At 41.3% G+C, this 16,552-nt stretch overlaps 1 protein-coding gene across 1 annotated transcript; it reads right to left on the reverse strand.

The window, feature by feature from the left end:
- Window positions 1-1,937: 1,937 nt before the first annotated feature.
- Window positions 1,938-16,552, reverse strand: uba2 (ubiquitin-like modifier activating enzyme 2). Its single transcript, XM_087844061.1, has 17 exons — window positions 16,327-16,552; window positions 13,611-13,694; window positions 13,430-13,500; window positions 13,262-13,326; window positions 13,071-13,171; window positions 12,744-12,865; window positions 11,922-11,989; window positions 11,640-11,761; window positions 11,163-11,262; window positions 10,554-10,705; window positions 8,290-8,383; window positions 8,081-8,193; window positions 6,490-6,645; window positions 5,725-5,821; window positions 4,990-5,095; window positions 4,743-4,885; window positions 1,938-3,259 (listed from the first exon to the last, which is right to left on the reverse strand). The coding sequence occupies exons 1-17, from the start codon at window positions 16,465-16,467 to the stop codon at window positions 3,054-3,056; spliced, it is 1,941 nt and encodes a 646-aa protein (XP_087700187.1). The 5' UTR covers window positions 16,468-16,552; the 3' UTR covers window positions 1,938-3,053.

Raw genomic sequence — 16,552 nt, forward strand, 5'->3', positions numbered from 1 at the left:
TTTAGGTCATTACTTGAGGATTAATGCACCAGTTATAAAAAAAAAACAAAACAACAACAAACATTTAATGCATGAATAATGGAATAAAATTAAGTGATGAAGTTTTACTTCTAAAAGGTCAAAGATCAAGTGCAGGCAGACAGGTTTCCGCATGTGAATGTTAATACTAACGGGGGAAGCTGCTCTGTTTACACGTCCTTGAGGCTTACAAGGACCTTCCGTGCCACCACCTCAGCGATTGCGACTGTATGATTGCATTCATGGTTCCTGCACACAAACCCCACAGCAGGAACATCAGTGTGCCTGAATGGTGTTGTTTTGAGCTTTCCTTGCAACAACTCTGTGATTGGGGATTAGGGATGTCCTCTCACTGACATCATAAAGAGCCAAGAGTGGAAAAAGATGTCTGAAACTGAGCATTTAGAGCAGTGTAAGGTCTGAGCTTTCAGCTCATATAGAATACTTGTACATTTTATTGACTTTATTTTCTGCCTCTTGAATCATGGAGCAGTGAACCTTTAGGCTTCCTGTACACACATAAATGTCCAATCTCTCTATTTGTTAGCCATAGTTTTCTTTAAAGTCTAGTTTAAAATAATTTATCCCTATCAACAAATCATACTATATAAGCAACACATATTATTATTTAGTATTTCTTTTTTCATTCTACATTTTTATATTCTTATCTTAATTTTCTACTGGAAACAGCGACATTTAATCTAATCACGCGACATTTTCTTAAACCTGTTTATAGTAAAGTCTAGTCTCTGTTTTGCATCACAGGAATTTGGCTCATGTATATCTCATTCTTTAAAGACACTGTGAGTATTTAGCGCATATCCTGGAATGAGGGAAGGGTAAAAAGCTACAATCTCTTTATTTAATTTCTTTTATTCCAAATGCTAGTTTACATTTTTTTCTATAAATGGCCTGTATTTGTATAGCGCTTTACTTTACACATTCAGTCATCCGCCCATTCACACACTGGTGATGGCAAGCTACATTGTAGCCACAGCCACCCTGGGGCGCACTAACAGAGGCGAGGCTGCCAGACACTGGCGCCACCGGGCCCTCTGACCACCATTAGAATAGAATATGAGATCCATATTAGAATTATGGATCTCATATTATCACAGCCAAAGTTTCAGTTGATGACGTCAGAATATGTGCCGGACATCCCTGCGAGTGTTTCCTTCACTTGGGTCTGTATGAAGCCATTGAGAGATTATATCGCTAATACAACCAACTCAGGCAACATGGTTATCATAGTTAACTAAGATTCAGTTCAATTCAATTTTATTTATATAGCACCAAATCACAAGCTGCCTCAAGATGTTATACATATAAAACTGAATTGAATTTTATTGCCCTAAAACTAAAAACTATATGTAAAGAAGTAGAACTAGATGCGAAAAATGCAAAGTAAAAACTGGACTTTTGAAAAAAAAAAAAAAAACAACCTAAATAAATGTTATGAACTCAGTAAACTAAAGAAAAATACAAAATATCCTTAATAAAGAAGAAATTTCCTCAGTTTTAGCATTTGTTTAGTTTGGTAATTTCGTATTAAACTTGTCAGAGACTTTCATGGATAAGTTTATTGACACATAGAGAGTCAGCTGCTTTAAAAAGTTGTCTAAATCCCGCTTGTCATACAAACTCCCATCTGTTTTCTTACACTTGTCCAGTTCAGGGAGTCCACTCCTGGTCGATGCCAGAGTCTCAAAAAACTGGCCTCTCATTTCCTGAAATCCCTCCCGACATCTTCTGTGCTGTTGTGTTGGTTTATTGATCTTTCTGAACCCTACACATATGAAGTGTTCAACCACAGAAAACCTCCTGGTCTATTTCAGATATACTTTCCCCAATCAGGGTTTCCATTACCAGAAGGCGACAGATTCACATGGACACAAAGACCTGACAAAACAGGAAGCATCTGCAATTTTTGAGTTTATTATCTTCATCAAATTGGTCCAAAGGGCTCTCATAGCTTTTCAATACGTCAGATCACAATAAAACATGAAATTATGGACATCAACACAAGGGTTAGACGGGAGAAGACAGCAGGTCACGAAGTGCCCGTGGCTCTCACGTTTTTTAAGTGCAGGACACTGCTGCCAGACAATCTAGTTTAACCTCTGCAGCATCAAACAGGACAAACTGCTGCTCTGTTTTTCTAACCGTTTCTAGACTTCGCTGCTCAAACAGAGCCAAGAAAAATGAAACTGTAACATGTTTAACATTGAATTACTACTGCTTTTAAAAAGTGTACAGTTCAGTCATTGCCATTTCCCCAGGGAGGCGTGTTGCCTCGTCTCCGTGGCTGTTCGAGTAACTTGTTCTCTAAGAGCTGGACACCTCACTGCAGTGATGGAGGGCATGTTTACCTTCTTGGAGCCTAAACATGTCAGTTCTAGAAAAGAGGTAGCTAACAAACACCCCTTGGCACAAACTTGCCATCAGTGCCTCTGTGCTTTACTGACCTGCTGACAGACGTCAACAGCACCTACAGGCCAGCCCCTGTCCACCCCCACCCAGACTGATTCAGCACAACCTGCCCCCCCTAACCCCTCTGTCCCCATCTTCACAAAAACTGAGATCAATATTACAACCCAAGAAAATGTTTTGGTTTTTTAAATCTTATTCCTTTGAAACTTGACATCAAAGCACAAAAACACCCTGACTTGTGTAGCATGAGAAATACAGTACGTTTATAAAAAAATACAAAAAAAATGCACTTTTTGTTTATTTAACCAACAAGAGAAGAAGAAGTGACATAACAGGAAGTCTATGTATTTTTTTTCGTCAAAACCTTTTCTTCCCCCCCCCCCACGTAGGATATATTGTAGGATCTATTTACAGCATCATGTCAGAGAGTGGAGGGAGTACGAAAGCACAAACACATTTGGGGGGGGGGAAACTGTTGAAAGAGAAGCCCGGGTTGTAAACGGTTCTTCATGAAGGAGGTGTTTTATTTAAACCTACTGTCCGTCTCGAGTCAAAGTTACGAGCAGTCAAAGAGTTTGCAGTCCCTCAGGAGAAAGGGAGGGGAGTTAGTCCAGAGCGATTATGTCATCGTCGTCATTGTTGTCGGCTGCCGATTGGTCTGTCCGTGGGCGCTTCGTGGAGGTCTCGCCAGTTTCGGCGTCTGAGTGCTTCCTCTTTGTGCCACCCGTCGCTGCTGCCGCTGCTGAGCTGGAAGCCGCCCCATCCTCCTCATCGGAGTCGACTATCATGATGTCGTCATCCTCTGACGGAGCTGAGGTCGAAGAGGAAGAAAAGATACAGGTTTATTTGCACAACAGAGAACAAACTGAAAACAAACAACGATTGCCCTTTTAGACTGTAGTGTTCAAAAACAAGATAAATGCAATCAGTTCAGATTGACGATGAGTCAAAGATAACTGCTTTCACATACCAACACGTAACCCATTAAAAAAAAGACCTCAGAAGAAATAGTAGAAAAAAAGTAAAAAAAAAACAAAAACGAGCCATTTATTTTGGTTGTTCAGCTAAAATATGTCCACTTATATTCACTAATTACTGCAGCGGTTACCCTAAAGTCTGGAGCAGGACACAGCTCTCAAATTATGCAGTGCTGCAAGTGGATAGTGCTCCAATAGGGCCTAGTTTTTGCTGCACTGCCTTAGCTCGCTGTGTTGAGGAGAAAACCCATTTTCAATAAGACTAATGCAGAGGCTGGGATTGCCCCAGCGCTCTCTCCACTGGCCTGTCTCAACAAAGCCTGGAACGCCCCAAAAAACTATTGAAACAAACAAACAAAAAAAACTTTCAGTTCGATGGAGCTGATAAGAGGGACACTTAAGTGCTCATTTTTATTTATACTATCATTTCTTTTCTTTCTTTCTTTTTTAAAGAAGCTTATATAGTCATTTTTAGAATGTGTGTTTGCGTGCGTGATTATTTTAAAGTAAAACTAATCCATCAGATTTACAGTACAGTAGTGACACTGACCCTTGGTTGGTCTTTTTGCCAAACCTCCACAACTGTTGAGCACACCTATCGGCTTGAGAGCTCAACTTCTGATGCAGAACTAAGTCTCTTGTAACTGCTTGTGTCAAAGTGTAAATATAATTACAAAAGGACAGCAGAAATGTAACATGAATGTGAGGTGAGCCTTTAGAGCACAAAAATAGTGTACATGTAGGCAAAGATGTGCTCTGGACGAAGAAACTCAAGAGTTGTTTGGCCATCACAGTGACGGGCATGGTGAATGCGTGTTTTCAGGAAAACACCCTCATGCCAACTGTGAGTCACGGTGATGGAAATGTTACTGTTTGGGGTTGCTTAGCAGCCTCGCTGTGAGACAAACACCCAGAAGTCAGTGGACCACCAAGGACCGACTCAAAAAAAGGAAACCAAAGCTTATAGTTGAAGCTGAGAATCTCATCAAAATGTAGAAAAGCATACAGATAATGACAGAGCAATGGAAAACCCCGAAGGATCCTCAAACTGAAGCAATTTTGAATAAACTGGTCAAATTTCCCACCGTCAGATTCCGATTTTCCTTCAAAGAACTTTTGGCTTCTCCAAATGTCACACTATTAATATTTGTCTTGATTTGGACTGACATATTTCTGAAATCTGTATCTGTAGGAGGATAAACGTACTGAAAACGTCCACAGCAGTTCCAGAGGGCGTCACTTTATTATCATTTTTACAAGACTGTACGTTAACGCCTCCAGTCATGGCGTTAGCATCGAGACCACTACGATGCTGACCTTTAGAGGATGTTGACGGCTGGGCGGAGTCCTTGTTGCCGTTGGTGATGCTGTTAACCTCCTCTTGGTTAGTCTGAGGGGGTGGAGCCTTATCTGGGGCCTCACCTACTACCTCGAATTCCACATCCCGCTCTAGGTCCTCACTGCCAATAAGGAGAGACGCACACACTTTTCAGCTTTGGTCCCTTAGAGAGGCCGACTGTACACTGTGAATTTCATTCATGCGTTCATGCACACAGGTACATACACGTGCAGGACATTAATGAGGAGTGTGTAGTCTTGGAGGAAGTCGTCAGCTTGGAGCCGGCTGCCGTTACGGATCCCAAAATCAGAAAGAAATTTGCTGTTGTTGGCTGTGAAGAGAAAGAATAAGTATAAATGTAAGGAGAACGCATTCTTGAACCTATAAAGACAGTAAATAACACAATTTCATAATTTAACTACCAACTACTAACTAACTGTTAGTAGTTGAATTAATTCCTACTATAAAAAAGTTATTATACTCCTTTCAAACACTGTATCAGTTTTATCATTAAAGCTGTTACAAATTAAAACGGAGATCCAGCCGACTAACTGAGGCGTTTCTGTTTTTGCCCTGGAATGACTTTTACCTACAGACATCCTGACAAATGCTATTAGAGCGCCCTCTTCTGTCCATACGGACACTTTCCACTTGCACTAAATGAAAAACAACTCCCATCTATATCTCTATAGGCAGATATTATCTTTAGCATCATTGTCTGGTACGTTTTATTTTGCACTCCTCTCTTGTGGGTAAATGATCTTACTCTTGCCTGTCCCTCTTCTTTTGGTCTGTCCATCCAGTCTTTCCTTTTTACCATCTCTCTCTAGATCTCCTTTAAGATGTGATTACAAACATCACTTTCATCTTTTCTTCTCTGCCTTGCCTTTTCCTCTATCCTCTAAAAGCCCCCGGTCAAAGCTTAAAGTCTTACAACCCCCCCGCCCCCTTCTTCCTTACCCTCCGTCTCTCCTTCCTCTGAGGAAATGAGGATGGTTCCCTTTCCATCTTCTATCTGAACGTCTGGAGCCACCATACCAAACCTCTCCTTCACAATCTGCACAAAGACAAGGAACACAAAGTAAAAATAAATAAAACAACATCCAGTCATGAAAAAAATGACATTTTTGTGACGCTTTACAATCCCATGTAAAAATAAATACATCCTTACTGCTTTCATAGGAATTACAGTATAGTAGCAGCCAGGCGCTGATAATCATATGCACTTGATTAACTGATTATTAAAAGCAGTGTTTACTGAGCAGTAATACCCTCTCACTACCACATATATGAGCTCCAGTTCAGGAAGAAAAATGTGAGTCTTGCTCAACAGTTGATCGTTTTAAGATATCACAAAGACATGTCACATTCCATACGTCATATTTCTATGGGCCAGTGAATTAAGGTACTGGAGCTCTTTAGTTAGAGGCTTTTCCCCCATTACCTACAAATGCACTTAACCTGTTAGACGTAATTGAACTGACTCTAATCAGACTTCTGGGACCAAAAACTTTAAGCACTGGGAAAGATTCATCAGTGGGACAAGGTGTAATCTGTCACTGCAAGATTTTACGATTCTACAAAAGCATAAACTGACACAGTCGATACTGGAAACTGGTGCAGTCTGAACAAGGCAAAGGAAAGGTGTCTGACAGGATAAGCGATGCTTGGGAATTTTACCAATTAATGACATCGTCTTCAGTACTGGACGTGCTGTAACATTACCTTGTCTTGCAGAGTGAGCACCATGGTTTTGTGCACGTTGAGTTTGACCGTGACTTCAGGTTTGCTGGCGCAGACGTAGCAGTTAGCGCTGGGCGGGTCAAGCACGCAGGGGACCAGCAGCTTCTTCCTGAGATTGGGGCACTTGTTCAGGAAGATCTGATGCAAGAAAAAATAAGATGGACATAAAAAGAGGCTTATTATAGGAGCCGTATTCTAGTTATGACGAACTCTGGTGTAGTGGCTCTTAACATAAAAAACTAGGCTGCTCTTTGTTGCTTGTGTATGAAAGTTGCACAGGACTAGGGCTGCCACGATTAGTCGACTAGTCACGATTACGTCGACTATCAAAATCGTCGACGACTGATTTAATAGTCGACGCGTCGTTTGAAGCTTTGTAAGATCACAAAAGACGCAGGAATAAGTAGTAGGATTTAAGAGTGTAATACCGGACTGAAACAGAAGATGGCAGCACTGCATGTACAAGCATGCCAGCTGCCGTTAAACCCGAAGAAGAAGATGCAGGTCCCAGAATTTATAGCGCAGCCCAGCTCAGTTTCCAACAATGGCGGCAGGTAGTTAGTTTTAATATTACTCTTATTATTCTTTCTGGGTCACAAAATAAACGTTTAACATATTTTCAAGCGAGAATGTAGCTGTGTAAACCTCAAATATCTGCTCAGTTTATCAAGACACCTCATATTTTTAAAAGCGCTCCGACGTTTTCGGAGACGTCTGTTACCCACTAGCTTGATAGCTAGCCGGGGGCAAGGCTCACTAGAGCCCGTGAGAGCACCGGACTCCCGGCAGAACGTTTTCAAACCCACCGCCGTCTTTCGCTACTCAGGTTAAACATACATAAGTCAACTTAAAAATGTTATTGTTTGGCTTTTTTTTAGTATTTTATTTGTTCCTGAGTAAATCGGTTTGGCTGAGATTAAAGTTATAGTTTTTACACAGCTGAATAAACGTCAAGCAAACAACTGATTATCAGAAGTGTGAGATGCTCGAGAATATACTCCGGTGTCCTGTTATATTTTAGATAGCAAGGAGTTTATTAAACTTCACCGAAACAATCTGCAAATTTTATTAAAATTTAATAAACTATCATCTTGTCTTTATTTTTAGTTAGCACATACCTTAAACGCTTAAAGCTGTAAGCTAATGATAGTTATATAAGAGCAGATGCTGCTGGTGCAATAAGCTGTAGTTTTACGTTCAATGGATGCATGATCTGATTAGTCGACTAATCGCAAAATTAATAGGTGACTAGTCGACTATCAAAATAATCGTTTGTGGCAGCCCTACACAGGACAATAACAAAAATGTGCAGGCATAAAGTCACAACAAATATTCGACAATATTTTTCAACATTACACTTAAATATGCTCCCCATTCTAGGCTGTTTAGCAAATCACACCTTTTAGGAGGGCGAACATACTGGTCTATTACCACCTGTGGGTTGGACAAAATGCTAAGACATTTCCATCTAACAGTGTGCATTAAATTTGGCATCTGAAGCCAAAGGCAGTGCATACACAAGTGTCAAGAGTCATATATGATCCACTGCTAAAAAAGATAACAGCAAACTGACCGTGCGACAGGATTCCAGTTCCCCAGATAAAATCTTGAGCCCCTCCAGCACGATGAGTCCAGCGATGACAGCATTGGTTGTGGCAATAGCTGGGATGATGTTACCTGCCATTGCTGAAGAGAAATTAACAAACACATTTAAATTGTTGGTACTGATTTGTGAATAAAAACTCTGACATGACTGTTTTGTAGCCTTTGTGCGTGACTTACACTTGACATCAAAGCGACTTTTCATGTTCATACTGAAGATGTGCATACGCAGGTTGGCTGCTGCAGTAACAAAGTCCATGGCTGGAGGGTCATCCTGACAGGAAGAGGAGAGGGACACAGGTAGAGCAGGGCGTTAGGACCAAAAATATTTATCACGATATACATTTGAAAATTTGCGATAACGATATAACTGATGATATAATTGACACTAGACAAAATACTTTACAACTCCACAACTTTATTAGTGCAAAAAAAAAAAAATCAATGTATTTTCACTTAAACAAGCAGCTGTTTTTTATGTGCATTAAAGTTATAGAAAAATTCCTTGCAGACAGTTTAACCAAAAGGCATTTTCAGTGGAAATTGGCCAACATATCCTCAGCATAACCATGTATAATATCACAAAACTTAAAAAGAGGTTATACACACACAATATGGTAATATTATGTTGAAGCACAGTACGTATCACTCCGCGAGGCTCCTGCCTACGATAGCCGTAATGCTCCGACAATCCATCAAGCGGTGCGGCTTCGTAGCTCAGCAAAGTCGTACTAAAACATTTGACAGATTTTCGAGCGCCGTGTACGACATAAAATCGTTTTGAGGTCAGTAAACACAACCAGAATTCATACATAAGGCACACGGGATTATGAGGGGCACTGTCGATTTTCAGAAAAATCAAAGGATTGATTTTAAGTGTCCCGTATTTTCCAAAAACCACGGTAATAACGACGGCCCGCTAGCATGCTCTACCAAAAATAGTGCTTTGTTGTGTACCTGACGGACGAAAGCTAAACCAGTTCCACACTGAAGTTGCAGCATTTTTACAAACCAATTCTGGTTCATCCATTTTATTTAACGATCCGCTTTCGCCCTTCTCATTCTCCGTCGCCGCCGTGCTTTTTCCGCCATGTGCGTATGAAAACAAACAACATTATACCGGTATTACCGTGAACGGTATGATATGACCCAGCATTAGAGGCAGGTATTCATCATCTGTGTGCAGCATTTCATTACATCTGCAGCAACTTTCTACTGGAGCACACTCATCTGCTTAAAGTAACATTGTATCTGCTGGCTGTCAGTTTGCAAAGCTATTCAGATGAATGTACAAAGTACAATTACTGTACTAACATACCGAATGAAACCTGCGCAACAAGTGAAGCTCAGCAGCCAGGGTTGACTATTATAATGTGTACTTATTCTGGCAGCCAGCAGAGTGCAGCACTACACTCACAACGCATACTCCACTGAGTGAATGGGCTGTATTGAGACAATGAATTTTCATTCATTGTCTCAATACATCTTTATTGTTTCTGCAATACAGTCATAATGTGTCATTTATTTAAAGCACTGGCTACATTGTATGTTTGAGCATTTTAAAAAAACATTACACTCAATTATGCTCTATGGTCCCGCTAAGCTCATTTCCAACCAGTGTTGGTCAAGTTACTTGAAAAAAGTAATCAGTAACTAATTACTATGTCTATGTTGTGCGTGGGAAGTTTTCTTCACTAATGTTTTTGTCACTTTTTATGGAATCAAACTCAAAGTAAGGTCAGTACTTCCACGCTTTAAACGCTGCACGCTCATACTCTCTCCCGCACTCAATATATGATCCACTGTTGATCTGCACACAGCTGTTGTCACGAACGTCGCACTCGCTTACGTCACTGTCATGAGACATTCTCGCAAAAAAATAAAAAAAAAAAAAATAAAAAAAAATAAAATAAAAAATCACGTTTTTAGTAACGCAGCGTTTCTACAGGAAAGTAACGGTAATCTAATTACCGTTTTTGCAATAGTTATCCCTTACTTTACTCGTTACTTGAAAAAAGTAATCAGATTACAGTAACGCATTACAAGTGACGCGTTACTGCCCATCTCTGTTTCCAACACCATATTTTTGGACTGTAGAGTAGCTTTGCATGAGTAATCATCTACTTCATTGACTAAAACAAACAATTTTAGCTCTTCTTCCTTCAAGCCAACTTACTTCTGACTGGCTCACACTACACAAAAATAGATTTGAACAGTAGGTTTGTTGGGCTTTTGTGTGCACTGCCAGAACAATTTTCCTGGGATTACGGATAGCCACTCTCATTGACATGATACAGAGCCAAGAGTAGAAAAAACAAAGACTCAGTATCCAGAGCAGTCTGACCTCATTTTCAAAGCTGTGTGCATGTTTCATACAAGCATCCACCATTTTTATCTGGAAAAATCAAGTGAAAAACGAATTCACAAGAACGTCTTGTCTTTACCTTATCCCAGACCAGCTCAGCACCCTCGCCCTTTTCCTGCAGCTGTGAGCGGAGCGTCTCCACGCTGTGCTGGAACAGCTGGCAGTAACCCCAAACATCCAGAACCTGCTGGTCCTTCAGACCTGAAGCTGGAGTCCCCTCCTTAGGACAATCTAAAGCCAAGAGAAACGCAAACAATATTGTGGTTAATGAAGCCTTTAAAGCAGCGACCCTTTTTATAATTAATATAAATCTGACATCTCGCAGTTATGTTCCTTGTGTAAGCGAACTGTAAACATAAGTAAATTCCTCCACAGGCTGCACGCTGTGCAAACAGCTGTTCTTTATTACATGTGTCATGTGCTTTTGTTATGTTTGTGAGGACACAAATAATATTTGCTTCGTTTAAACTTACAGCTAATGTGCAGCTCAGTATCTTCCCAACAAAAAGAAGCTGGACATGTTCGAAGCAAAACTTATACACAAGTAATAAACTCACAATTTAAAATATTTCGAGTTCTTTTCTCTGTCTTCCTGACTCAAACAAGTTGAAATATGGCCCCTAAACACACATGCGTGGGCACAGGAAAGCCTGGATGGGCTAAAGCTCTGCGTGCATAAAGGACATACCACTGTTCTCTAGCTGGTGCCAGTCTAAAGGTGTAGGAGCTTTCCTCTTCTTCCATAACTTGTCCATAGTCAGAAGGTACATGATGTCATCTTTGAACAGCTGGGGAAAAAAGGAGCAATCATAAACAACTACTCTACGTCCGTGGTGATGCTATGCTAAATTACTAAACTCTGGGATTCTCAACATTTTCTGCAGCCCACATAAGGACAGAAGGATCGCTTCTTCAAAAGTTATGTTCCTGACGACTAATCTGCTAGTTTTTAAATGAGAGGGGAAAAAAAACTTGAAATTTAACTAGTCTAAAGGAAAACAAACAAATATTTGCCAAGCAAACTGTGTACTTCAGGTGTAATATGAAACCATTAATTCCTTTTCTCATTAATCTAACGTTCAAATACGTTGAATAGCAAGGGCAACCACAAGTCTACTCAACATCTCGTGCCCATCCCATTTATACCCTCTTGCTTATTTATTACCTTATTGAAGAGTTTGACGGAATCATATCCGGTGGATCGAGCCCATTCCTTGGTGGAAACACGCTTGATGTCCCCATCCTTATCTGAAGCGGTGGCACGAGCCGCCGTCTCTTCGGGATTCCCTTTTAACAGAATTCACAGCTTTTACACAGCAACCTACGTTAATATTCATCCTGCTGTGTGACCCAACAATCAAAAAGTATCCCCGCAAAAACCAAAACAGGGAATTCAAAATTGAACTTATTGTGAATCCACATTAATGCCACCCTCTCTCTCACTTACATGCAGCCTCTGGGTCCGCTGTGTCCGGCGACACCTCTTGATCTGCATCTTCTTCTCCAAACAGTTGACTGTAGTGGCAACATACAAACAACAGAAGATGACATCATCACACAGCCTAGTATCCGCTGATGATTCTGAAAGATCATCTGATGGTCCCATCTAATCGTAAGACCTCATAGCACCGAGTAACTCCAACAGTGCACTTTGTTCTCAGACTGCTGATTTACTTTTAGTCCCTCAGATATTTGTGTGGGAGGCAGAGCCTCCAGCTTTCTGTCTCCATCCCCTTGCTCCCAGATGGTCACAGCAGAAGGCTGCCCCTCCTTGAGCCTGATTCCACTGGAGGATACTTCCTGTTAAAATTGAGTTTTTCCTTCACACTGTTGCCAGCTGCTTGCTTATAGTGGGTCGCCCTATTATTGGGTTTTCTCTGTATTATTATAGGCTCTTTATCTTACAGTATAAAGCACCTTATGGGCGACTGTTGTTGTGATTTGGTGCTAAATAAATGAAACTGAATGTAATAATTTTCAAACACGTGCAGGAAGATCATACTCTACGTCCAGTCTTAACTGGAAAATAGAAGATAAAACCGTGTGTGTCAGAAACTGCACGCAGGAAGTGATCAGATCATGCAGAAAATATTTAGGGGTAGTGAGGCACAGTGAGATCACATTTCATGATGTGTTTTTCACCTAACCTGTCCTCTTCCTGCAAGATCAAGCCTGGCAAAAGCCACTAATATTTCCTAAACTAATACGCAGACTGCAATTCAATGTAACTTGAAGCACAAGAACGCAGGCGTAAAAGAACAAGGCTTACTTGAAGAGATATTTGGCCCAGACGATGCAGTGAATGGGCTCAGATGGCGTGTTTCTTATGGTGCATCCTGGGAAGGTCTTCTGTGCTGGTTTCGGCTGGCACTCGTAGCACTCTGTCATTCCCTGGGTAAGAAGCAGCAGAGAAGAGACATGTTCACCGCCCTTGCTCAAAATTGTGCAGCACATATCAAAATCAAGGCCCTTGATGAATTTTAGTCTGACCCCCATTTCCCTTTAGGTTCTTGGCTACCTTACACACAATGTAAAAAGAGCCGAAAGACATGCAGCCAAATTTTTGCATCTCTGTGTGAAAAAATATCGATGCTACCTTCTTGATGACCGTGACCTGTCCCAAGTATCCAGCAGTGCCACTCTCTATCAGAGGGATATCAGCTGCCAAACACATCCTGTTGACATGGTTACGGGCAGCTGGGGAGGCAACACGTAGTTTTATTTACCTCATTTGAAAACGTTAGCAGTAAAAGAAGATATTTCGGTAATGCTGTAAGACGAGGGTACCTCTGTTATCCAGGGCGTTCATCACAAGCATGAATTTTCTGAAGAACTCCACGTTGTATTCAGGGCTGTTAAGGAAAAAACAAACCATGGTCAGTCCCACATCAGTACATTCTTGAAGGAGCTAACCTCAGACTGACCAAACTGTGAAAAAAAAGAAAAGAAACGTGCTTCATGATGCTGTCGTGGTATGCAGTGATGTTGGCACTGGGGCAGAACTGCAAGGCGCTCTCTTTGGCCACCTACAAGACAACAAGAGTAAGGGACGGATGTATAAAGTGCACACAGGACGTTTAAAATAGCAGCTCAGACAGAACTCTGCAGCCTGCGGGACCAGAGGTGAGTTACATACCTGTGCTTTAGACTTGCCTACATGCTTCTTCTGAAAGAGGAACTGACGGTTCAGGTTGCTGACATCAATTGTGTCCAAGTCAATCTGCCAAAATCAACAGGGTTGTAAAGTCAGTCGAGTCCAATCCAACAATCCAACACTTTTCTTTTTGTTTGAACAGAAACGCCTGCTAGGTCACAACAAACAGGGGGTAAGTCAGTGCGACAATCAGAGGACTGCACGAGCATTTTAAACACCAAGAGAAACAAGTAATTCTCTGCTGAATGTCTTTCTTTTCATATAACTATTTTACTGCATTTTAATTGTTCTAGATTTGGATTAATGTGTTTTCTATGTGCTGCATTTGGATACAAAGTTAGAGAGGCAAGACTGAGATAGTTTGGACATATGCATGGGATAGATAGATATGGATATATTGGACAAAGGATGCTGAATATTGAGCTGCCAGGCAGGTGAGAGGAAGAGGAAGACTGCAGAGAAGGTTTTGCACAAGGTTGGTGTGAGAGAAGAGGATGATAGGGAGAGGGTGAGACAGAGTGTTCTGTGTGTGTATAGCACTGCTGCTAATTCAGTCGGCGACAAATAAAAGTTTCACGATGTTAACTCAATTCTAGCCAAGAGGTTAATTAAATGATTTAAATAGTAGCTGGTTAACTGCTACAGGATTACAGGCACAAGCAGTAAAAAAAACCTCACACAGGGTGTTTGCAGGTACCACTGAGATGATGACAGTAAAGTAAAAGATAACCAGAGGACTTTAGGACCTGTCATTGACCCTTTTTAAGAGGGAGAGACTGTAGTAGCCTTAACTAATGAAGTCTGGTGGATGCCAGATGACAAAAAAATGAAACTGTTTATGTGAAGAGCAAGGACAGACAGGATGGATTCTACTTTCATAAATAAAATACTGCAGCGCCGGTTATTTTGGCTGCAGACATTAAATGCACGCAGTCTCACGTTTGACTCTGGGAGACTGATACCAGCAGATAAGAGAGAAGCTGAGCACAGGCTCAAACAATGTCATCAAGAGGTTCCAAGAGAACTAGACACTCCTGACTTTTCTAGCTTATCATGTCAATGTCATTCTCAAATGTCCCCCAAATACCTCAAATACAGGACACCACACTCAAGAGAGGGGTAAGCAAATCTGAAATCAATCTGCAGCTTCTTATTTGGTTGTATCAATTATAATGTTACCAAAAATATGATAATTAAATAAAGAAATACAATAGTGTAACCAGTGCAAACTGCTTCTAACAAGAACAGAATAAGGAGTAGGAGCAAACTTGAGACATCAGTCTGTAGTTTGAAAACCAGAAGCCTCACAGACCCTCAATGGTGACAAAGTTCAACGCAGACCTTGTCACTGTGAAAAGGAAATGTCTGCGTTCCCACTACATTTACCCAGCTTCCTGAAGAGAATGGCACTTGCCGAGGTCATGGAGGACCCTCAAAACACCGAAACCTACTTTTGGGTACTCTCTTATTCACAAACGGTTGCCACAGTGGGTCAACCCACGTCGTTTGATCAGATCTAAAGAAACAGAGGTCAGAGGGTGCCCTGACACAGATAAGATCTGTAATAGGCACAGTAATGCAGTAGTTAGAAATGTCCCCTCAAAGCATGCAGGCTTCTGGCTGAGGTGACTGTGTGTTAAGTTTAAGTTTGCATGCTCTTCCTGTTCACTCTGGCTGCACAGTGAAAAGATATGCACATTATGTTAATTTATTATTCTAAACTGACCATTGATTTGAGGTTGGTAAAGAGTTTTAAGTGTATAGATTATGATGCCCAAAGAACGTATGGTTAAGTGCCCGAAGTGTTAATCAATAACAACTTGATAATATAATAACTGGTAGTTGATATAGAAGTAAGCTCTAATTGTTATACATAATGATATAATAAATCTCAACAGTTCCAAAGTGCTCTTGCCATTTCCATTTTCAGTAACACATATTTATTAAATCAATGTGGCGGTTGTGTTATATCTTAGGTACAACAGTGTGATGACAATACAGTGTGCTTGGTGTTTTTTCCCCTACCAGTGTTGTAAAATTTAAAGCCTCTATTTATTAATGTCAGATTGGCCATTTATGCATTCTGCAGTTAAAAAATTGATAGACACTTGTGAAGCGGGGGGGGGGGGGGGGGGTCCTTGGCTCTAAACCACACAGTACGTAAGGGAGAATTTAATACACAATTTAACAGCACTTTTTGAGCACCCGTGAACTCCTCACGCTCAGCCCCCAACCAGCACAAACATACATTCTATGAATAAATTAATTTTGCGTTGATAGATCCAGTGAGGATGTTTTTCCCCTATAATACATCGTCCATGGCTAAGCCCGGAGATGTCTAAGCAGCTCCATGGTGGCACACAGCCCGCGGTGTCCTTACAAAGAAGTTGACTGGCTAACTTAGCAGTGATAATGGCGCCAAACATCCCGGCTACATCGCTACGATCTCGTTCGACTTTTTTCCACCCTCACAGATAGATATCCTTGTCGGTCCATTTGACCCTGTTCACGCGGTGTTAACAAACCACCAGCGAGATAGTAATACAGCTCATCTTTGAATGCCACGTCTCAGCAATTAGCCTGAGCCCACACGTCTCCTCTTGACACACTCATTGCAGCACAAAGAACCAGTTAGCATGCTAGCCGGCTAGCTACCAAAGACACAGCCACACAAACAAACAGCGTGAACGGGACGGACCACTTCGATGTTTTTGAAGCCGGTGAGTACAAGGTTCTTCAGCAGCTCGCAGCCGATCCCTCCTGCTCCCACTACCAGGACCTTGCAGGTGGAGATGGAATCAGCCAGCTCTTTTCGGAGGGAACCCACAAGTTGGACCATGTTGATGGCTAAAGACAGAACCTGCAGCTCCCGGAGGCTAGCTGTTAGCTTCTTCTTCTACACAACCCAAGACCCACCCACTTCC

The sequence above is a fragment of the Neolamprologus brichardi genome, chromosome 7 (assembly GCF_056152115.1).
Source record: "Neolamprologus brichardi isolate AB-2024 chromosome 7, ASM5615211v1, whole genome shotgun sequence".
NCBI lineage: Eukaryota > Metazoa > Chordata > Actinopteri > Cichliformes > Cichlidae > Neolamprologus > Neolamprologus brichardi.